Source organism: Mobula hypostoma, chromosome 17 (genome assembly GCF_963921235.1).
Source record: "Mobula hypostoma chromosome 17, sMobHyp1.1, whole genome shotgun sequence".
NCBI classification, from domain to species: domain Eukaryota; kingdom Metazoa; phylum Chordata; class Chondrichthyes; order Myliobatiformes; family Myliobatidae; genus Mobula; species Mobula hypostoma.
In genome coordinates this window covers 1,183,042-1,208,238 of record NC_086113.1, presented here as the reverse complement: position 1 = coordinate 1,208,238, position 25,197 = coordinate 1,183,042, and the positions used below count along the sequence as shown (strand labels likewise).

At 44.2% G+C, this 25,197-nt stretch overlaps 1 protein-coding gene across 1 annotated transcript in view; it reads right to left on the bottom strand.

Moving 5' to 3' along the window:
* LOC134357664 (serine/threonine-protein kinase 31-like) overlaps nucleotides 1–8,041 on the bottom strand; it is a 136,775-nt gene extending 128,734 nt beyond the window's left edge. The window contains exon 1 of the mRNA XM_063069284.1: nucleotides 7,911–8,041. Within this exon, the coding sequence (XP_062925354.1) occupies nucleotides 7,911–7,988 (78 nt within the window). The 5' untranslated portion in view covers nucleotides 7,989–8,041. The remainder of the gene's footprint in view (nucleotides 1–7,910) is intronic.
* Between the last annotated feature and the right edge of the window lie 17,156 nt (nucleotides 8,042–25,197).

Below are 25,197 nucleotides of genomic sequence, written 5' to 3'. Positions count from 1 at the left end.
TTCTTCTGTCTCAGACCGAACAGTCCCTGTTACACTGTCCACGTTCTTCTGCCTCAGACCAAACAGTCCCTGTTACACTGTCCACGTTCTTCTGCCTCAGACCAAACAGTCCCTGTTACACTGTCCACGTTCTTCTGTCTCACACCAAACAGTCCCTGTTACACTGTCCATATTCTTCAGCCCCAGACCAAATAGTCCCTGTTACACTGTCCGCGTTCTTCTGTCTCAGACCAAACAGTCCCTGTTACACTGTCCACGTTCTTCTGCCTCAGACAACAGTCCCTGTTACACTGTCCACGTTCTTCTGCCTCAGACCACAGTCCCTGTTACACTGTCCGCATTTTTCTGTCTCAAACCGAACAGTCCCTGTTACACTGTCCACGTTCTTCTGTCTCAGACCAAACAGTCCGTTACACTGTCCACGTTCTTCTGTCTCAGACCAAACAGTCCCTGTTACACTGTCCACATTCTTCTGTCTCAGACCAAACAGTCCCTGTTACACTGTCCACGTTCTTCTGCCTCAGACCGAACAGTTTGTTACACTGTCCACATTCTTCTGCCTCAGACCAAACAGTCCCTGTTACACTGTCCACGTTCTTCTGCCTCAGACCACAGTCCCTGTTACACTGTCCACGTTCTTCTGTCTCACACCACAGTCCCTGTTACACTGTCCACGTTCTTCTGCCTCAGACCACAGTCCCTGTTACACTGTCCACGTTCTTCTGCCTCAGACCACAGTCCCTGTTACACTGTCCACGTTCTTCTGTCTCAGACCACAGTCCCTGTTACACTGTCCACGTTCTTCTGTCTCAGACCAAACAGTCCGTTACACTGTCCACGTTCTTCTGCCTCAGACCACAGTCCCTGTTACACTGTCCACGTTCTTCTGCCTCAGACCACAGTCCCTGTTACACTGTCCACGTTCTTCTGCCTCAGACCACTGTCCCTGTTACACTGTCCACGTTCTTCTGCCTCAGACCACAGTCCCTGTTACACTGTCCACGTTCTTCTGCCTCAGACCAAACAGTTCCTGTTACACTGTCCACATTCTTCTGCCTCAGACCGAACAGTTTGTTACAATGTCCACATTCTTCTGTCTCAGAACAAACAGTCCCTGTTACACTGTCCACGTTCTTCTGCCTCAGACCACAGTCCCTGTTACACTGTCCACGTTCTTCTGCCTCAGACCACAGTCCCTGTTACACTGTCCACGTTCTTCTGCCTCAGACCAAACAGTTCCTGTTACACTGTCCACATTCTTCTGCCTCAGACCGAACAGTTTGTTACAATGTCCACATTCTTCTGTCTCAGAACAAACAGTCCCTGTTACACTGTCCACGTTCTTCTGCGTCAGACCAAACAGTCCCTGTTACACTGTCCACGTTCTTCTGTCTCAGACCAAACAGTCCCTGTTACACTGTCCACGTTCTTCTGTCTCAGACCACAGTCCCTGTTACACTGTCCGCGTTCTTCTGCCTCAGACCACAGTCCCTGTTACACTGTCCACGTTCTTCTGCCTCAGACCACAGTCCCTGTTACACTGTCCACATTCTTCTGCCTCAGACCGAACAGTTTGTTACACTGTCCACATTCTTCTGTCTCAGAACAAACAGTCCCTGTTACACTGTCCACGTTCTCTGCCTCAGACCAAACAGTCCCTGTTACACTGTCCACGTTCTTCTGCCTCAGACCGAACAGTTTGTTACACTGTCCACGTTCTTCTGCCTCAGACCGAAAGTAACTCGTGTTGCTGTGTTCATCTCCATCCATGACTGGACCTACAGCTGAAGGTCACAGAGATGATCGCCACCTCACTCAGTCTATCTTCACATTAATGGTTCCAGGATGATGGCTTCTTGTTTGGAAGAGGCAGGATACACAAACAACTCATAAAACTCATGGAAAAAGCAGTCTATGTCTCTGAGACAATACAGAAACAGGCCTTTGACCCATCTAGTCTGTGCTGAGCTATTAATCTGACTCGTCCCACCTGAAGCACAGCCCACCATACCCTCCCATCCATGTACCTGCCCAGACTACTCTTAAATGTTGAACTTGAGCCCACATCCACGGGCAGCTCACTGCACACTCTCATCATCAATGAAGAGTTCCTCATGTTCCCCTTGAACATTTCACCTTAACCCATCACCTCTAGTTCTATTCTCATCCAACTTGTGTGGCTGAGTACAGCTCCAACACCATTATCAAGTTTGCTGATGACACCGTTGTTTGGCCTGTATCAAAGAGGGTGATGTCTCAGCATCCAGGAGGAAGGAGGAAAATTTGGCCGAGTGGTATCATAATGTCAGCAAGACCAAGGAGCTGATTGTAGACAGGAGAGGGAAACCAGAGGTCTATGAACATAAGACATTTACAGCACATTACAGGCCCTTCGGCCCACAACATTGTGCTGGCCCTATCACCTACTCTAGAGACTGCCTAGAATTTCCCTACCACATAGCCCTCTATTTTTCTAAGCTCCACGTACCTATCTAAGAGGCTCTTCAAAGTCTCCATTGTATCCACTTCCACCACCACCACCACCGCTAGCAGTGCATTCCACGTGCCCACCACACTTTGTGGAATACTTACCCCTGATGTCCCCTCAGTACCTATTTCCAAGCACATTAAAACTATGCCCCATCATGTTAGCCATTTCAGCCCTGGGAAAAAGCCTCTGGTTATCCGCACGATCAATGCCTCTCATTGTCCTATACACCTCTATCAGGTCACCTCTCATCCTCTGATGCTCCAAGGAGAAAAGGCCAAGATCACTCAACCTATTCTCATAAGGCATGCTCTCCAATCCAGGCAACATCCTTGTAAATCTCCTCTGCACTCTCTCTATAGTATCCACATCCTTCCTGTAGTGAGGTGACCAGAATTGAACACAGTACTCCAAGTGGGGTCTGACCAAGGTCTTATATACCTGTAACATTACCTCACGGCTCTTGAACTCAATCCCACGGTTGATGAAGGCCAACACACCATACACCTTCTTAGCAACACTGTCAACCTGCCCAGCAGCTTTGAGTGTCTTATCAAAACAGACCCCAAGAGCTCTCAGATCCTCCACACTGCCAAGAACCAGTCCTCAGAGGATCCGAGATGGGGAGGGTCAGTAGCTTTAAATTCCTGGGTCACTATCTCAGTGGACCTGTCCTGGACCCATCATATAAATGTAATTGCAGAGAAAGCACGACAGCGCCTCTACTTCACAGACACTTCAGGAAGTATTGGCATGCTATTTAAAACTTTGACAAACTTCTATAGTGTGTAGGGGAGAGTACATTGACAGACTGTATCACCGCCCGGCAAGGAAACGCCAATGCCTTTGAACAGAAAATCCGAAGAAGGTAGTGGATTTGGCCCAGCAGATCACAGGTAAAGCCCTCCCAACCACTGAGCACATCTGCGTGAGACACTCACTGTCAACAGGAAATCAGCATCCATCAAAGATCCTCTCCACCCAGGCCACGCTCTTTTCTCGCTGCTGCCATCAGGTAGAGGGTACAAGAGCCTCAGGACTCTTACCACCAGGTTCAAGATCAGTTACTTCCCCTCAACCACCAGGCTCTTGAACAAAAGAGGATAACTACACTCATCTATTAAGATGTTCCCACAACAAATGATCTCTTTACGGACTCTATCTTGTTATTCCATGTTCTCGTTATTTAATACTATTTATTTATTTTGCACTGTTTGTTTTCTCTATGCTCTACTCGATCTTTCATCGATCCTGTTTACAGTTACTATTCTGTAGATTTGTTAAGTATGGAACTGACAGGAGATTCTGTGAGCCTGATAGGGATACCTGCATGGTGTGTTGCCTGGCAGGTGCCAGGGCACGGGATGTCTCGGATCGGGTCCAGAATATTCTGAAGGGAGAGGTCGAGCAGCCTGCTGTCTTGGTACATGTTGGTACCAATGATATTGAGAGGAAAAGGGAGGAGGTCCTGAAGAGAGATTTCCAGGAGTTAGGAAGGAAGCTGAGAAGCAGGACCTCCAGGGTAGTAATCTCGGGATTGCTACCTGTGCCACGTGTTAGCGAGGGCAAGAATGGTAGGATCAGGCAGATGAATGTGTGGCTGAGAGACTGGTATAGGGGGCAGGGCTTCAGATTCTTGGATAATTGGGATCTCTTCTGGGGGAAGTATGACCTGTTCAAAAAGGACGGGTTACACCTGAACCCGAAGGGGACCAATATCCTGGCAGGACGGTTTAATAGAGCTGTTAGCAGGGGGATGGGAACCAAAATGATAGAGCGGAGAAGGGGGAAAACAGAAACAAATCTAAGATAATGAGCAGTAAAGATGTCAGGAAAGACAGGCAGGTGATGGGGCAAATTTGTAGCCATTGGGATGAGTTGCAGTGCAATCAAAGCAAAAAGTACCAAATACTGGTCTTAAGGTGTTATACTTAAATGCACGCAGCATAAGGAATAAGGTGGATGATCTTGTCATACAGCTACAGATTGGCAGGTATGATATTGTGGCCATCACTGAGACCTGGCTAAAGGATGCATGTCTCTGGGAGCTGAACGTCCAAGGATACACGGTGTTTCGGAAGGATAGGAGGGAGGGAGGGAGGCGTGGTTTTATTGGTAAGAAATGATATTACATCATTAGAAAGAGGTGATATAGGATCGGAAGGTGCAGAATCTTTACGGGTTGAGCTAAGAAATCGCAGGGGTAAAAGGATCCTGATGGCAGTTATATTCAGGAACAGCTGCAGTGATGTGGACTACAAATTACAACAGGAAATAGAAAAGGCTTGTCAGAAGGGCACTGTTATGATAATTGTGGGGGATTTTAACATGCGAGTGGATTGGGAAAATCAGGTCGGCATTGGATCTCAAGAGAGAGAATTTGTAGAATGTCTACGAAATGGCTTTTTAGAACAGCTTGTTGTTGAGCCCACTAGGGGATCGGCTGTACTGGATTGGGTATTGTGTAATGAACCAGCGATGATTAGAGAGATTGAGGTGAAGGAACCCTTAGGACGCAGTGATCATAACATGATTGAGTTCACTGTGAAATTTGAGAATGAGAAGCTGAAATCCAATGTGTCTGTATTTCAGTGGAGTAAAGGAAATTACAATGGCATGAGAGAGGAACTGGCTAAAGTTGACTGGAAAGGGACACTAGTGGGAAGGACGGCAGAGCAGCAGTGGCTGGAGTTTATGCAAGAAGTGAGGAATGTGCAAGACAGATATATTCCAAAAAAGAAGAAATATTCAAATGGAAAAAGGATGCAACCGTGGCTGACAAGAGAAGTCAAAGACAAAGTTAAAGCAAAGGAGAGGGCATACAAGGAAGCAAAAATTAGTGGGAAGACAGAGGATTGGGAAGCTTTTAAAAGGCTTGCAAAAGGAAACTAAGAAGATCGTTAAGAGGGAAAAGATGAACTACAAAAGGAAGCTAGCAAATAATATCAAAGAGGATACTAAAAGCTTTTTCAAGTATATAAAGCGTAAAAGACAGGTGAGAGTAGATATAGGACCGATAGAAAATGATGCTGGAGAAATTGTAATGGGAGATAAGGACATGGCAGAGGAACTGAACGAGTATTTTGCATCAGTCTTCACCGAGGAAGACATCAGCAGTATACCGGACACTCAAGGGTGGCAGGGAAGAGAAGTGTGCGCAGTCACAATTACGACAGAAAAAGTACTCAGGAAGCTGAATAGTCTAAAGGCAGATAAATCTCCCGGACCAGATGGAATGCACCCACGTGTTCTGAAGGAAGTAGATTCTCCATGGTTCCGGAGGACTGGAAGATTGCAAATGTCACTCTGCTATTTAAGAAGGGGGCAAGGAAGCAAAAAGGAAATTATAGACCAGCTTGACATCGGTGGTTGGGAAGTTGTTGGAGTTGATTGTCAAGGATGAGGTTACAGAGTACCTGGAGGCATATGACAAGATAGGCAGAACTCAGCATGGATTCCTTAAAGGAAAATCCTGCCTGACAAACCTATTGCAATTTTTTGAGGAAATTACAAGTAGGCTAGACAAGGGAGATGCAGTAGATGTTGTATATTTGATTTTCAGAAGGCCTTTGGCAAGGTGCCAGACATGAGGCTACTTAACAAGATAAGAGCCCATGGAATTACAGGAAAGTTACATACGTGGATAGAGCGTTGGCTGATTGGCAGGAAACAGAGAGTGGGAATAAAGGGATCCTATTCTGGTTGGCTGCCGGTTACCAGTGGTGTTCCACAGGGGTCCGTGTTGGGGCCGCTTCTTTTTACGTTGTACATCAATGATTTGGATTATGGAATAGAGGGCTCGTGGCTAAGTTTGCTGATGATACAAAGATAGATGGACGGGCCGGTAGTGCTGAGGAAACAGAGAGTCTGCAGAGAGACTTGGATAGATTGGAAGAATGGGCAAAGAAGTGGCAAATGAAATACAATGTTGGAAAGTGTATGGTTATGCACTGTGGTAGAAGAAATAAACGGGTAGACTATTATTTAAATAGGGAGAGAATTCAAAGTTCTGAGATGCAACGGGACTTGGGAGTCCTCGTACAGGATTCCCTTAAGGTTAACCTCCAGGTTGAGTCGGTAGTGAAGAAGGCGAATGCAATGTTGGCATTCATTTCTAGAGGAATAGAGTATAGGAGCAGGGATGTGATGTTGAGGCTCTATAAGGCACTGGTAAGATCTCACTTGGAGTACTGTGGGCAGATTTGAGCTCCTTATTTAAGAAAAGGTGTGCTGACGTTGGACAGGGTTCAGAGAAGATTCACTAGAATGATTCGGGGAATGAGAGGGTTAACATATGAGGAACGTTTGTCCACTCTTGGACTGTATTCCTTGGAGTTTAGAAGAATGAGGGGGGACCTCATAGAAACATTTCGAATGTTGAAAGGCATGGACAGAGTGGATGTGGCAAAGTTGTTTCCCATAGTGGGGGAGTCTAGTACGAGAGGGCATAACTTAAGGATTGAAGGGCGCCCATTCAGAACAGAGATGCGAAGAAATATTTTCAGCCTGAGTCTGTTGGAATTTGTTGCCACGGGCGGCACTGGAGGTCAAGTCATTGGGTGTATTTAGGGCAGAGATTGATAGGCATCTGAGTAGCCAGGGCATCAAAGGTTATGATGAGAAGGCAGGGGAGTGGGACTAAATGGGAGATTGGATCAGCCCATGATAGAATGGTGGAGCAGACTCGATGGGCCGAATGGCCGACTTCTGCTCCTTTGTCTTTGTCTTATGCCCGCAGGGAAATGAATCTCAGGGTTGTATGTGATGGCATATGTATTTTGATAATAAAATTTATATTGTACTTTTACTTTGAACCTCAGTGGAAAAGCCTGCTTGCATTTACCCTATCTAAACACTTCAATTTTGTATAACTCCGTCAAAGCTCCCTTCAGTCTTCTATGCTCCAGGGAATAAATAAAGTGCTAACCTACATTCAATCTTTCCTTATAACTCAGGTCCTCCAGACCTGGCAACATTCTTGTAAATTTTCTCCGCAATCTTTCAACTTTATTTACATCTTTTTTCTAAGTAGGTGACCAAAACTGCACAGGATACTCCAAATTAGGCCTCATCAATATTTTATAAAACTTCAACATAACATCCCATCTCCTGTACTCAGTACTTTGACTGATGAAAGCCAATGTGCCTAAAACTTTCATTATGACACTATGTACTTGTGAAGGAATTATGGATCTGCATTCCCTCATCCCTTTTTACTATACACCTCAGTGCCCTACTGCTCACCGTGCAAGTCCTACATTGGTTTGTTCTCGTGTACCTTGTATAGTTAATTGTATAAAGCGGAATTATCAGCTTAAGTTCCTAGTGGCGTCATAATACTGCAAATGTGCAAACTCTTTACATAACTGTAAAACAGAAAATAGTATCTTACTCAATACAAGTGCAATTAATTATGCATTACCTGACCCCAGAAAGTAACTGGGTCTTCAATATGACTTCCCACTACATCTTCAACTTTTACTGTGGAAATTAGGAACATAATATATGATTACCATGAAGCAGGTTTTCGATTTTTCCAGATGAAATCAGTATCACATAGACTCTAACATAGATTAACTCAGTGAACTTTGCTGATTATGCTGCTCCAGATACCCTTGAACCAATTAACTTTAAATTGTCACTTGGGAATAACACTCTACAGCACCAGAATTTGGGGTGCAATTCCACCGCTGTCTCTAAGGAGTTTGCACGTTCTCTCCACGACCATAGTCCCAAAATGTACAGGTCAGGGTTAGTATGTTGTGGGCATGCTACGTCCTGCCAGAAGCCTGGCAACACTTGTAGGCTGACCTCAGAGTATCCTTGCACTGTGTTGGTCACTGACACAAGCAATGCTTTTCACTGTTTATGCAACCAATAAAACAAAGGTTAATTATTATTGTAGATGATCCAATGGTACAGCCTCCCAGTCTGTTCAAATCCACTGGAAAAGCAAACAAGTCAGATACAGATCCATTTCTGTATTTGCTTACACTCATCGGGAACATGCAACTTAACAACAGATTTGAAGGCAAACTTGGGAGACAAAATGAATGATCAGGGCACAGACTAGTAACTAGTTAATGGAACAGGCAGCTGAGATTTAACACTGAGGAATGTGTAACTAGTTAATGGAACAGGCAGCTGAGATTTAACACTGAGGAATGTGTAACTAGTTAATGGAACAGGCAGCTGAGATTTAACACTGAGGAATGTGTAACTAGTTAATGGAACAGGCAGCTGAGATTTAACACTGAGGAATGTGTAACTAGTTAATGGAACAGGCAGCTGAGATTTAACACTGAGAAATATGAAGTGCTATATACTCAATAGCCACTTCATTATGTGCACCCCTTGCAGCTACTCGTTAATGCAAATATCTAATCGGCCAATCACGTGGCAGCAACTCAAGGCATAGAAGCATGCAGACATGGTCAAGAGGTTCAGTTGTTGCTCAGACCAAACATCAGAGTGAGCAAGAAATGTGATTCAAGTGACCTCAACTGTGGTGCCAAATCAGGGTGGTTTGAGTATCTCAGAAACTGATCTCCTTGGACTTGAACACACAAGACTCTAGAGTTAACAGAAAATGGTGCAAAAAAAACAAAATCATCCAGCGAATGGCATTTACGTGGGCGAAAACACCTTATTAATGAGAAGTCAGAGGAGAATGGCCAGAATGGTTCAAGCTGACGGGACGTCGTCAGTAACTTAAATGACCATGCGTTACAACAGTGGTGTGCCGAACGGCATCTCTGAACGCACGAAGAAACTCGAAGTGGATGTGCTACAGCAGCACCAGACCACAAACATACACACAGTGGCCACTTCATTAGATATGGGAGGCACCTAATGAAGTGGCCACTGATTACGTTTTAGCCTAAAAGGAATACAATTCTCTGAGAGGTACAAAGGATGGAGATCTGGCAATTCATACGCCTAATTCATTGGAAGTGCAGGGCATGTAGAAAAAGTAGTTAAAAATTAATCAAACTGTATCCTGACCTTTATGAACGGAGGCAGGGAAGATATGACAGAATTTTATAAATCACTAGACCTAGCATGACTGAAACACTTTGTCTACTTCTGGGAGTGACACCAGGAAAGATGTACATTTTGGAGAGTGTTGAAGAGATTTTCCAAAACACCAGGGATGAGGGACTTGCGCCCTTGATTGAATCGAGATCACGGAGGGATCTGACACCAGGGGTGAGGGACTTGTGTTGATTGAATCGAGAAGATCAAGGAGATTGTGGAGACAGAAGACAGACTGGACACCGGGGATACAAACCGAGCAAAGCCGTTCTCATTGGCAGACCAGTCAACAGTGAGAGAATCCAGAATAAAATGGCTTGTAAAAGAACCAGAACTACTTTAGCGAACATCTTTCACCACAACAGGCACAGCAAGGGCTGTTGTAAAGGCAGGGTCAGTAAGGACCTATATTTGAGGCAACACAGTGGCATTCCCAGCACTCAGTCTGTAACGGATTTACACGTCTCCCCATGACCACCTGTGTTTCCTCCGGGTGCTCCACTTAACTCCCACAGTTGGTAGACGAATTGTCCTGTGATGAGGCTGGGGTTAAGTCGTGGTTGCTGGGCCGGAAGAACCTACTGAGCACTGTATCTCAATAAATAAAATTATGCCATGACAATGTACTGAACCTTCATTTAATGTGGCACCAACTGAGTTACCGATGCCTGACAGCAGCACTACCCGCCCGTGGCTTTAGAATCACGATTTATAATTCAGTTTATTAACTACAAGCACTACTCCTGCGGCCAGTGAGGACAACGCTGCAGCAGTCTCGTCCCTCGCTTCCTGTAGTAACCCGAGGTATATCCCATCTTGTCCTGGGGACTTATTGAACCTAATGATTTTCAAGAGTTCCTACACTGCCTCTTTCTCAATATCAACATGCTACAGCATATCAGCTCATTCTATACCGACCTCACGTTCATCAAGATCCCCTCACTGCTGAATATTGAAGCAGAGTCTTCAGTAAGAACCTCCACTACTTACTGACTCCTGGCAAATGTTTCCTCTCATCTCTGATCAGACCTACCCTCACTCTAGTCATCCTTGTGTTCTTCACATGCGTAGAACACCTTGGGGTTTTCCTCAATCCTACTCACCAAGCTCTTCTCATGTCCCCCCCCCCCCCGCCACTTCTAGCTTTCCTAAATCCATTCGTCAGCTCCTTCCCAGCTGCCTTGTAACTCTCCAGAGCCCGGTCTGATCCTTGCTTCCCAAACATCAAGTAAGCTTCTTTCTTTCACTTGACTAGGTGTTCCACATCTCTTGTCAACAATGGTTCCTTAACCCTACCATCCTTTCCCTGCCTCAATAGGACAAACCTATCCAGAACTTCATGCAAGTACCTCCACATTTCCATTACACATTTCCCTGAGAATATCTGTCCCCAGGTTCAAATTCAGAAAGGTGACACCTACAGCTGCATACTAGTGTAGTGTCACTGAGGAGGACATTGCAAACTGCCTTTCTTAATGGTCCTCTTGCATGGAACTTGCACTACAGAGCAGATCAATGGATGCATCAAGGGCAAGAACCTGAAAAACTGACATTTTGTTCTCTCCTAAATTAATAAACCATTGCTGGTTTATTCTTAAAACGTTTGATCACAGAATAAATTAAGTCTGGCCACAAAGCAGAAAGTGTTGGAAAACCACTGAGAAACAGGGGAAGCAGGAAAGATCACCAACAGAAGCCACTGCCACGTATCACCGTCCTGCAAGTATGAATTACTGGAGTATAGAGCCGACAATACAAATATCAGCTCAGCACGGGACATAAGCTCAGTAATTTTAATAGCTAAGGGGAAACGAATGTAGACACAGTGAGCCAGTCATCCTGTGTTCTATACTCTGCCAATGACAACCTAACCTTATTTTACAAGTAACCACCATGCCACCAATCACTTAAAAGTACCACAGTACCTGATTTTCCAATATCCTAATAGACAAGAATTCAACAATTTTAAATCCAAAGCTAAAGCCAACCTTTCATGATTTTCTTTGTTCAATAAAGTTTACAATTTCGTCATGATAAACGAAGAATATAGTCAAGTTGACATGAGACCCATGAAGTGTACACATTTTCCAAGCCAGGCATATCAATGGGTTAATTCTGAAATCAACTTCTAAAACACAAGTGCTATTCCACAATTCACAACTCAAGCAGATGGCCCCTTTAAAACATCAGCGTTACACGCATCACGTCATTTCTGATATAACATTATATCATTTAATATCCGAACTGTGAAAGGTGACTTTCCCCCACCTCCCTGTAGCTATTTGTTTCTCCAAAAGATGTAGGTCAGGGGTGAAAGTTGAGGCTGACAACTTTATTTTTAGGCATTCTTTTAAAAAAAAGTTTAGAGATACTTCCGGCTATTTAATCCTAGCCTAATCACGACCAATTAACCTACTAACCAGTATGTCAGTGGACTGAGAGGGGAAACCCATGCGGTCACAGGACAAATGTACAAACTCCTTACAGACAGCGGTGGGAACAACCATGTTGAACTTATTACCACTCCTTCGGAAACATCAATAACGTAACACTGGCAGCATCAACCACAAGCTACACACCTTGTCTTTCAAAAACATCTGTTGGCCTTCTATCACCCATCTCCAGAATTTGCTGTGGGGGAAAAAATGCAGGGAAGTTATTACAGGCCTGAGGTTGGAGGTATATGCATGCGCACATCTGGGTCTGTGGAGGAAAGGGGCTTGTTTTGCTGTTGTTGTTTTGTTATTTGTTGTGTTCGGTGTTGTTCTACTGAGCATACTATGCAGGCACTGGAACGTGCGGCAGCACGTGCGAGCTGCCCCCAGCATATCCTTGGGTGGGTCGGTTGTTAACACAAATGGCGCACTCCATTGTACGTTTCGATGTACATGCAATCAATAAATCTGAATAACCTGTAGAAGAATGAAGACATTTGACACAAATTATCCCACTAATCGAATGGCTACAACGATGTAGTCCCGCCAATCGAACGGTTACAATGACGCAGTCCCACCAATTGAACAGCTACAACATTGTGCATTGGGCACAAGGTACAGTGTTACGATCCAATGATCCAAGCATGCTCCAGATTTCTTTATGATAAAGGAGGCCGATCAGGTTGCATGGCCTGACACCTTGCCCTACCAGGCTTCCCATTTCGTCTATTAAATATAACACTGCACCACCCCAGATTGCTTCCTTCTCCTGTACCTAGCTCACTGCATCTTGCTCTAAACATCAGTAAAGAGAATATTAAAAGGTAATCTTATGAGAATAAAAGAGCTGAGATTTCATTCTGAATTCCTCATGATTCTTTCCAATGATATGAAGCAAATACTGATTTACTGCAATGCAGAAGTTGACAGATTACATGTCCTGTGCAACTTACAGTTGACCTGTATACATTCCGTACGTATGGAGAGCACATGGGAGATCAGTGGGAAGAATGAGTCAGCTTCTGCCATGTGGGAACTTGGGTCACGCCAAGATCTGAATAGCTGAGTTAAACAGACTGCATTGATACATGTTGTCCTATGTTTTAGAGCGCAAGACCACAGGACCACAAGACATCGGTTCGGAAGTAGGCTATTCCGTGCGTCAGGTTTTATTTAGTTACATTGCCAGGTAGCCACGTTTCCAACAGTTCTCAGGAACAGAACCCAACCCTGTTGTAACCTGGGCAGGACCTGTATGCAATGACATTGCAATTTTAATGTTTTAAACCATAAGAGGTTTCGTCTCTCATATTACTGCGTAGGCTAATTAAAATGGCTTCTTTGTTATATTATACTTGGGAATGCTTCTTTGTTATGTCAAACGCTGAGAAAGTTCTTGCGCTAGCAGCTTGTTTTGGGTTAGGCGGTGATAAGAAGATGTTACGAACCAATTGGGATAGTTGTTATGATTTTGGTGTATCTGGAAGATTTGTATGCGCGGAGTTTTGGAGGCAGAAGGCGGGAGAGAGAGACAGAGGATGGACCAGGTGCTGTGATGTCCGCTAACGGGGTCAGACCTCGAGGAAGGCGTTTGGCGAGGCGAGGAGACGGAGACAGACTCGTGTGGAGCATCTGGTCGACCACCATTGTTGGTCCCAGGCGGCCGGTCCAGGTGGTCCCAGGGGTCGCAGGGTGAAGAAGAAGGGTCCTGAGCTCCAACTGTTAATACACGAAGAGACTGAACTTTGATAAGTGTGGCGCCTTTTATTTTCGTTTTATATTCTATTCTCTATTAATTATATAGTTTCAGTAATATCTATAAACTGTAAATCATTTAATCGTATCTGGTGTATTGTCTGTTATTTGGGTGGGGTGGGGTACATCACATAGCATCCACACAAACTAATTACCCAGTTTGGCGGGGCTGAGAGCTGTTTCCCTAGACGACAGCGAGCCGAGCGACCCCGAGGTTGGCCAGGGGGCTACACCTAATATTAACAAAAGAAAATTGCATCTTAAACATTTGTTAAATTTATCCAGAGCTTTTTCATACGCTCACAGGATGTAATAAACTGACATGTATATTTGAATATTGAAAGGCCCAGATAGAGTGGCAGTGGAGAGGATGTTTCCTTTACTGGGGAGCCTCGGACCAGACAGCACAGCCTCAGAACTGAAGGATACAGCTTTGGAACAGAGGTAGTGAATCTGTGGAATTCGTTACCACAGAAGGCTGCAAAGGCCAAGTCAACGGGTATATTTAAAGCTGAAGTTGATAGGTTCTTGATTAGTCAGGGTATTAATAGTTACAGGGAGAAAGCAGGAAAATGGGATTGAGAAGCACAATAAATCAGCCATGATGAAATGCAGGAGCAGACTCGATGGGCCGAATAGCCTTTACAACTTACTGTAGCTTCTTTCAGTCCCACCCCCCTCCCCATACCAAACAGTGATACAGCCCGTCAGAATGCTCTCCCTGCTTCATCTCGGGGAGTTTGAGTTCTTTTGGGTGACAAACCAAAACTCTTCAAACTCCTCATGAAATATAGCCACTGTCTTGCCTTCTTCATAGTTGAATCAACATGTTGGATCCTCAGAGATCTGACACCCAGGAACTTGAAATTGCTCACTCTCTTCACTTCTGATCCTTCATCTTACTCTCCTGAAGTCCACAATCAGCTTTCGTCTTACTGATTTTGAGTGCCAGGTTGTTGCTGTGACACCACTCAACGAGCTGGTATATCTCACTCCTGTATGCCCTCTCGTCTCCATCTGTGATTACACCAACAACGGTTTAATCAGCAAATGGACAGATACCCTTTGAGCTATACTTAGCCACAGAGTCATGGGTATAGAGGGAGTAGAGCAGTGGGCTAAGCACACACCCCAGGTGCACCAGTGTTGCTGTACCTGTATCACAATGGAATAAAGGGAATTACAGAGGCATGACAGAGGAGATTTCCCAGGTGGATTGGAGGATACTGGCAGGGATGATGGCAGAGCAGCGATGGCTGAAGTTTCTCGAATAGTTCACAAGACGTCGGATCGATATGTCCCATAGAAAGAAGTTCTCAAATGGCAGGGGTAGGAAACCATGGCTGTCAAGGACAGTTAAGAACTGCATAAAAGCCAAGGAAAGGGCATATAAGGTAGCAAAAGTGAGTGGGAAGTTGATGATTGGGAAGCTTTTATAATCCAATAAAAGGCAACTAAAAAAGCTATAAGGGAAAAGATTAAATATGAGGGCAGACTAGCCAATTATATAAAGCAAAAGTTATTTTTCAGTTTTTTTAAAAAAAAGTTAAAGGGAGGTGAGAGTTGATATTGGACCACTGGAAAATGAAGGTGGTGAGGTAGTAATGGGGAACAAAGAAATGGCAGATGTACTTAATGTGTACTTGACTTCTGCCTTCACTGTGGAAGTCACTAGCAGTGTGCCAGAGGTCCATGAGTGTCAGGGAGCAGGAGTGAATGCCATTGCTATGACAAGGAAAAAGTGCTAGGCAAACTGAAAGGTTGTAAGGTGGATGTCACCTGGGCCAGTTGGACCACATTCCAGAGTCTTGAGAGAGGTTGCTGAAGAGATAACAAATGCATTGGTCATGATCTTTCAAGAATCACTTGATCCTGGCTTGGTCCCGGAAGACTGGAAAATTGCAAATGTCACTCCACTCTTTAAGAAGGGAGGAAAGCAAAAGAAAGAAAATTATCAGCCAGTTAGCCTAACCTCAATGGTTGGAAAAGTGTTGGGGTCTATTATTAAGGATGAGGTTTCGGGGTACTTGGAGACTAATGATAAAATAAGTCAAAGTCAGCATGGTTTCTGTCAAGGGAAGTCTTGCCTGACAGATCTGTTAGAGTTTTTCAAGGAAGTAACAAGAGAGGGAGTGGATGTCATTTACTTGGATTTTCAGAAAGCATTTGATAAAGTGCCTCTCATGAGGCTGCATAACAAGATAAAATCCCATGGCATTACAGGAAAGATATTGGCATGGATAGAGGAATGGCTGACAAACAGGAGGCAGCGAGTGGGAATAAAAGGAGCCTTTTCTGGTTGGCTGCCGGTGACAGGTGGTGTTCCTCGGGAACTACTTTTCACATTGGTTGTCAGTGATTTAGATAATGGAATTGATGGCTTTGTGGCAAAACTTGCGGACGATACAGGGGTAGGTAGTGCTGAGGAAGCAATGTGATTGCAGCAGGACAGACAAATTGGAAGAATGGGCAAAGAAGTGGCAGGTGGAATACAGTGTTGGGAAATGTATGATCATGCATTTTGGTAAAAGGAACAATAGTGTGGACTTACCTAGATGGAGAGAAGGTTTAAACATCAGAGGTGCAGAGGAACTTCAGAGTCCTCATGCAAGACTCCCAGAAGGTTAATTTACAGGTTGAATCTGTGGTAAAGGCAGCAAATACAATGTTGGCATTTAGTTCAAGGAGAATAGAATATAAAAGCAAAGAGATAATGCTAAGCCTTTATTGGACACTAGTCAGGCCGCACTTGGAGTATTGTCAACAGTTTTGGGCTCTATATCTCAGAAAGAATGTGTTTCATTGTAGAGAGTCCAGAGAAGGTTCACGAGGATGATTCCGGGAATGAAGGGGTTAACATACAAGGACAGTTTGTCAGCTTTGGGCCTGTATTCACTGGAATTTAGAAGAATGTGGTGGGATCTCATTGAAACAATTGAATGTTGAAAGGACTAGATAGGGTGGATGTGGAGAGGATGTTTCCTATGGTGCGGGTATCCAGAACTAGAGGGCACACTTGCAAAATTGAGGGACAACCCTTTAGAACAGAGGTAAGGAGGAATATTGTTAGCAAGACAGTAGTGAATCTGTGGGATGCTCTGCCACAGACTGCAATGGAGGTCAAGTCTGTGAATATATTTAAGGTGGAAGTTGATCATTTCCTGATTGGTCAGGCTATCAAAGGGTACGGTGAGGTGAGAGGGCAGGTTAACGGCTGAGTGGGATCCGGATCAACCATGATGGAATGGCAGAGTAGACTTTACAGGCTGAATGGCCTAATTTCTGCTCCTAAGTCTTATGATCAGGAGAAGGAGATATTATTACCAATCCGGTACGAAGTCAAGGATTCAGTTGCAGAGGGAGGTACAAAAGACCAGGTTCTGTAGCTTATCAACCAGGAATGGGAGTGCTGGTTAAACATTGAGCTGTAGTGAATGAACAGCACCCTGACATACTGTAGGTGCTTGTATTGTGTTGTAGCAGATCTGCATCACTCCCACCGCCAAGCACATCTTTCCCTCCCCACCCCCCAATCTCTGCCTTCCGCAGGCCATCCATTTTAAATTCCACTTCCCATTCCCATTTGTCCATCCACGGCCTCCTCCACTGCCATGATGAGGCCATAATTCCGTTGGAGGAACATCTTATATTCTGTTTGGGTAGCCTCCAACTGGCTGTCATGAACATCGATTTCTCAAACTTCCAACCTTTATGATCAGCTCTGTTGTCACATCTTCACATCCTCTGCAAATCTATATTTAACGTAAAACTGTTCTCCTCCTGAAATCTCCCTACATCCTCGTCACAGCCACTCTGCTTTTGAACTTCATCAATAAATGAGATTAAATTGCCCATCTCATTTATTGACGAAGAATGAATAGCCGCGCCGATCTTAGAAGCTCTTTGATACAACCTCCGAAATTGAAAATGACCAATTCCCATTATTCCACATTTAACTAATTATCACTCTACAACAATGTACTACCCCAAATAATGTCTTGTTTACATCTTACACATTAGAGTGCAAATGATTACGGGGAAAGGGGAGGAGAATAGGGTTGAGAGGAATAATAAATCAGCCATGCTCAAATGCTGGAGCAGACTTAATGGGCCAAATGGCCTAATTCTGTTCCTTTGGACAATGGTCTTATCCAAGTCCAATATACAAACCTACTGATTTTCCTTTATCTATTCATTTAATTACAAAGCATAATTGTTGTCTCCTTGCTGTTTCCCTTTGATAATACCATTCTCTCTATTCTACAGATAGTTGCTCCAGAATTCAAGCGCCTGGAAGCTGTTGAGAAATGCCAGCACAAACTTAGGACAGTCCCAAACGTATCCTCAATATGATGCATTGGAATTCTGTTTAGAAGTCGGCTGAACACCCATCTTATTGATGCCCTTCCGATCATCCAACTGCATACATCAAATGATTCCAGTTATCTATTCTATTAGTCACAACATCAGAAAAACTCCAACACATTTGTGGAATGGTCTGATAACAGCGGGATAGAAGCTGTCCTTCAGCCCGTTGATGGGCTATTAGGCTAATCGGCCCCTTTCCCTGCGGCAACGTTTCTGCAACCTGAAACGTGGAGTATTTTCTCTGTCGTCGGTCTGCACACACAACAGCAAACTCAATCCACCTTACGCTGTGGACATCTGGACGCCCGTAACTTACCAGCTCTGCAAGCCTCGCGGTTAAAAACACCTTAAATCAGATGTTGGTTCTATCAGAGAGCGGGACAATTCCCCCCGCTTTACGCCCCGTAAACCCGGACTCCCACGTGGGCACGGCCGGGCCGGGCCGGGACAGAGCCGGGACAGGACAGAGGGAGGGGCTGTTCCCTGTAACTACATCCACCGCCTCCCCTCCCCTCCCCCCGTCAAACCGCCAGCATCTGCTTAACATCTAACAGAAAATAATTGCAAAGTGTAGTTACATTAAATGTAGGAAAATTGCAAACAACAAAAATTATACACAAGTCGAATCCATTCTGTAGAAGCAGACGGCGAGAAAGAGGCCCGTCCGTGCCGACCATTGACGCCGAAAACATTCAGTAATTCAGCTACTGAATGTGAACGGGTCTTTCGTTTAGCATGTGTATGCACACGTACTGTAAGTAAAATTATGACGTGCCGAATGGCTCCAATTTGCAGCACGCTTAATCGCCGCTACTGTCACGCCATGAGTGCATTTTGGTTGCGACTTTAGGGCTGTTTTCAAGATTTTGCAGATCTACAATTTACCACAATCCTGAAACAGGATTTTGACCCAAAATGTCGACAATTCTCCCCGTCCGGTGCTGCTCGACGCGCTGAGTTCTTCCAGCTCACCATTGTGTGCGCACGGCCGGCCATTGCAAGCCAATACCACTCACTACTGCCCTACATAACAGTACTGTATATTGGAAAGGTACAGAAGGCATATTCACTGACACTTCACTAGGTACACCTGCTTATTAATGCAAATATCTAATCAGCTAATCACGTGGCAGCGGCTCAGTGCATAAAAGCATGCAGACATGAATCAGCAACTGTGTTAACATTAGAAGGCATAATGTTGGTCATGCAATATTGGTGACATAGTGCTCAGAGCACTGTATTCAGGTCTTCATTTTGCAGTGGATAGGACATCAATGGACACAAAATCTTGGGTTATTTTATGTGGATTATAGTCCCAGTGTACCTCTTCTGCCACCACTCCATGGTCTTTACCTTTGCCTGTGGTTGATTTGGGACTTCAGGAAAAGATCAATAGAAGGAGTGATTGTTTATCAGTGGCACAGGAAGTTCAGCAGTATATGTAAAACAGATATTATGGATTCTTACATATCCATGCAGTTGGTTCAGATGATCCAGTAATAGGTCATTCAGGTGTTTCTGTTTATGTTCCAAAGTTTCAGGTGACTATTAAGAAATATCAGTATTTATGTCTGAGATGGTTGCTATCATTTTAGCCCTGGAATGGGTTGAAGATGGATGCCCTGATTATGTATTCCTGAGCTCTGATTTCTTCTCAGTTTTCATATTGACTAAAACAGGTATTTCCAATTGTAGGCCAGACATTCAACTTGAGATTGGACAACATCTGTTTAGGCTGCAGGGTCTTTACTCCCCATGTTGGGTTGAAAAAATGAGGTGGTAGGCATTCTTGCCAAACAATCACTAAAATTAAGGATGTAAATGTAGTGGTGCCTTTGCATAAGAGGGAGGTGAAAGTCGTAATTATAAAGTCAATTTGATCACTGTGGCACAAAGATGGTCATCGTCATCATCATCAGGTGCCTTGCCCAGTTTGAGCTTTGACTGCCATGGCCCACACACTCCTGTTTCAGGTCAAGTGGATCAGTTCATTGGTATTCATTTCCAGTTCTCTGGCTGCTGTCTCCATCATCATTTGTCTTTGTCTTCCTTTTGCTGTCTTCCCTTCAATCGTTCCCATAATTACCGTGCATTCTCACTCCTCTTTCCTAATCACATGTCCAATGAAGTTAAGTTGCCTTTTCATGATCTCATACATTATTCCTCTTTTTGTGTTTGCTCTGTTCATGACATCCTCATTAGATATTCGTTTCGTCCGTGATATTCTTTGCATCCTCCTCAAAAACCACATCTCTGCTGCTTCAATTCATTTCCTCATGTTGCTGGATATTGTCCAACATTCTGAGCCATATAACATAACTGGATAAACGTAACATTTCAGTACTCTGAGGCGGGTTGTCATGCCTAGTTTAGTGTTGGTCAGTATACTCTTCATTCTCGTAAAGGTGTCTTTTGCCATCCCTATTCTTCTTTTAATGCCCATGTCGCACCTGCCATCTGATGTCACCCAGCTTCCTAAGTAGCAAAAGTTCTGTACTTGTTTTATGTCTTCCCCGTTTATTCTCAGCCTGCAGGTAGGATTCTCCTTCTTTAGTACAAAGATGCTACTGTACAAGGAAGAAAAGGACGGCATTGATATAAAATTCAGAGGATAGTGGGAACTCAACTGGGTGATGAGTATAAAAGGAGGAAAGAAGTCATATTTACATATTTATGTATTGGACATACTAGATTAAATATTTCCTTGTTCAGAATCAATATGCATGATACAGGCATTTGTAGGGAGTGGACTTGTCAGCAAATGTTGCAGCAAATATTGTCTGAATGCAGTTCCTCTGAGGTGCAAAGGAAACATCTAATTGCTAAATTGAGATCTTTGGGACAGACACAGTTCAACATGGAAAGTTTGTTAGGATATCACTGCCATCATAATGTATGTACGTATATAAGTGTACCTTTGACTTTCTAAAAAGCATTAGACTTTTTGATATTATTTGAATATTTTTGGAGGACTGGGATTTAGTGGTTATACTTCCTGTCTCTTTGCTCTACAATCCAACTCAGTAGGTGGGAGTAATGCACCTTATTTTAGTCTACCGAGTGCCATTAAAGTTTACAAGAAGAGGGCTCAGTTGTTCAGATGAAACATCAGAATGGGAAACCTATCAACCTCCATTTTAAATATATACCCAATGACTTGGCCTCCACAACCATGTGTGGCAATGAATTCCACAGATTCACCACCTTCTGGCTAAAGAAATCCCTCCTCATCTTTGTTCTAAAAGCATATCCCTCTTTTCTGAGGCTGTGCTCTCTGGTTCCAGACTCACCCATTACGGGAGACGTCCTCTCCACATCCACTCTATCTCGACCTTTCAATATTCGATGGATTTCGGAGAGATTCCCCCATCATTCTTATAAACTCCAGTGAGTACAGGGCCAGAGCCATCAACTGTTCCTTTTATTCCTGGAGTCATTTTCGTGAAGCTCCTCTGGACTTTCTCCAATGCCAGCACATGACTAACCTTCAATCCGAAACACCATTCCCATATGATTTAGCTTCTCAAATATCCAGGCTCCAGGTTCCAGCATCTGTAGTTTCTTGTGTCACCATCTACCAATCTACGTTTTGAATGCAATCAATAGCAGATTCTCTTGGATAAGGATTCACTCATCCATGTGAACCTGATGCTGTAGCCAAGGGAAACATTCTTCCTGCATTAGTATTTCAGCCTTCCTAATACTCTGTGTGTCTGAATCTTCCTTTAATGAGAGCATACCCGCCTTGCAAAGTTCAGAATTCAAAGTAAATTTATTATCAAAGTACATTCATGTCACCATATAAAACTCTGAGATTTATTTTTTTGTGGGCACACAAGAATGGAGGACAAACAACCGGTGTGCAAAAGGCAACAGCTGTGCAAATACAAAAAGAAAAAAATAATAATACATAAATAAGCAATAAATATCGAGAATATAAGTTGTAGAGTGCTTAAAATTGAGTCCATAGGTTGTGAAATTAGTGCAACGTTGGGGTGACTCTGTACACTCCTCAAACTCGCTAGCATGCCAGGAATTAAAAGATGTTACATCTTTGATTACAGAATTCAGCATTTGCCCAACTACTTATAGAACATAGAACACAGAATAGTACAGCACAGTACAGGCCCTTCGGCCCACAATGTTGTGCCGACCCTCAAACCCTGCCTCCCATATAAGCCCCCACCTTAGATTCCTCCATATACCTGTCTAGTAGTCTCTTAAACTTCACTAGTGTATCTGCCTCCACCACTGACTCAGGCAGTGCATTCCACACATCAACCACTCTCTGAGTAAAAAACCTTCCTCTAATATCCCCCTTGAACTTCCCACCCCTTACCTTAAAGCCATGTCCTCTTGTATTGAGCAGTGGTGCCCTGGGGAAAAGGCGCTGGCTATCCACTCTATCTATTCCTCTTATTATCTTGTACACCTCTATCATGTCTCCTCTCATCCTCCTTCTCTCCAAAGAGTAAAGCCCTAGCTCCCTTAATCTCTGATCATTATGCATACTTTCTAAACCAGGCAGCATCCTGGTAAATCTCCTCTGTACCCTTTCCAATGCTTCCACATCCTTCCTATAGTGAGGTGACCAGAACTGGACACAGTACTCCAAGTGTGGCCTAACCAGGGTTTTATAGAGCTGCATCATTACATCGCGACTCTTAAACTCTATCCCTCGACTTATGAAAGCTAACACCCCATAAGCTTTCTTAACTACCCTATCCACCTGTGAGGCAACTTTCAGGGATCTGTGGACATGTACCCCAAGATCCCTCTGCTCCTCCACACTACCAAGTATCCTGCCATTTACTTTGTACTCTGCCTTGGAGTTTGTCCTTCCAAAGTGTACCACCTTACACTTCTCCGGGTTGAACTCCATCTGCCACTTCTCAGCCCACTTCTGCATCCTATCAATGTCTCTCTGCAATCTTTGACAATCCTCTACACTGTCTACAACACCACCAACCTTTGTGTCGTCTGCAAACTTGCCAACCCACCCTTCTACCCCTACATCCAGGTCGTTAATAAAAATCACGAAAAGTAGAGGTCCCAGAACAGATCCTTGTGGGACACCACTAGTCACAATCCTCCAATCTGAATGTACTCCCTCCACCACCACTCTCTGCCTTCTGCAGGCAAGCCAATTCTGAATCCACCTGGCCAAACTTCCCTGGATCCCATGCCTTCTAACTTTCTGAATAAGCCTACCGTGTGGAACCTTGTCGAATGCCTTAATAAAATCCATATAGATCACATCCACTGCACTACCCTCATCTATATGCCTGGTCACCTCCTCAAAGAACTCTATCAAGCTTGTTAGACACGATCTGCCCTTCACAAAGCCATGCTGACTGTCCCTGATCAGACCATGATTCTCTAAATGCCTATAGATCCTATCTTTAAGAATCTTTTCCAACAGCTTTCCCACCACAGATGTAAGGCTCACTGGTCTATAATTACCCGGACTATCCCTACTACCTTTTTTGAACAAGGGAACAACATTCACCTCCCTCCAATCCTCCCGTACCATTCCCGTGGACAACGAGGACATAAAGATCCTAGCCAGAGGCTCAGCAATCTCTTCTCTCGCCTTGTGGAGCAGCCTGGGGAATATTCCGTCAGGCCCCGGGGACTTATCTGTCCTAATGTATTTTAACAACTCCAACACCTCCTCTCCCCTAATATCAACATGCTCCAGAACATCAACCTCACTCATATTGTCCTCACCATCATCAAGTTCCCTCTCATTGGTGAATACCGAAGAGAAGTATTCATTGAGGACCTCGCTCACTTCCACAGCCTCCAGGCACATCTTCCCACCTTTATCTCCAATCGGTCCTACCTTCACTCCTGTCATCCTTTTTTTCTTCACATAATTGAAGAATGCCTTGGGGTTTTCCTTTACCCTACTCGCCAAGGCCTTCTCATGCCCCCTTCTTGCTCTTCTCAGCCCCTTCTTAAGCTCCTTTCTTGCTTCCCTATATTCCTCAATAGACCCATCTGATCCTTGCTTCCTAAACCTCATGTATGCTGCCTTCTTCCACCTGACTAGATTTTCCACCTTACTTGTCACCCATCGTTCCTTCACCCTACCATTCTTTATCTTCCTCACCAGGACAAATTTATCCCTTACATCCTGCAAGAGATCTCTAAACATCGACCGTATGACCATAGTACATTTCCCTGCAAAAACATCATCCCAATTCACACCCGCAAGTTTTAGCCTTATAGCCTCATAATTTGCCTTTCCCCAATTAAAAATTTTCCTGTCCTCTTTGATTCTATCCTTTTCCATGATAATTATAAAGGCCAGGGAGTGGTGGTCATTGTTCCCCAGATGCTCATTCACTGAGAGATCTGTGACCTGACCCGGTTCATTACCTAGTACTAGATCTAGTACGGCATTCCCCCTGGTCGGCCTGTCCACATACTGTGGCAGGAATCCATCCTGGACACACTTAACAAACTCTGCCCCATCTAAACCCTTGGAACTAATCAGGTGCCAATCAATATTAGGGAAGTTAAAGTCACCCATGATAACAACCCTGTTATTTTTGCAGCTTTCCAAAATCTGCCTCCCAATCTGCTCCTCTGTATCTCTGCTGCTACCAGGGGGCCTATAGAATACCCCCAGTAGAGTAACTGCTCCCTTCCTGTTCCTGACTTCCACCCATACTGACTCAAAAGAGGATCCTGCTACATTACCCACCCTTTCTGTAGCTGTAATAGTATCCCGAACCAGTAATGCCACCCCTCCTCCCCTTTTTCCCCCCTCTCTATCCCTTTTAAAGCACTGAACTCCAGGAATATTGAAAATCCATTCCTGCCGTGGTGCCAGCCAAGTCTCCGTAATGGCCACTACATCATAATTCCATGTATGTATCCAAGCTCTCAGTTCATCACCTTTGTTCCTGATGATTCTTGCATTGAAGTACATACATTTCAGCCCTTCTACCTTACTGTCTTTACACTGTTTATTCTGCTTCTCTTTCCTCAAAGCCTCTCTGTATGTTAGATCTGGCTTTACTCCATGCACTTCTTTCACTGCTCTATCACTCTGGGTCCCATCCCCCTTGCAAATTAGTTTAAACCCTCCCGAACCATGCTAGCAAA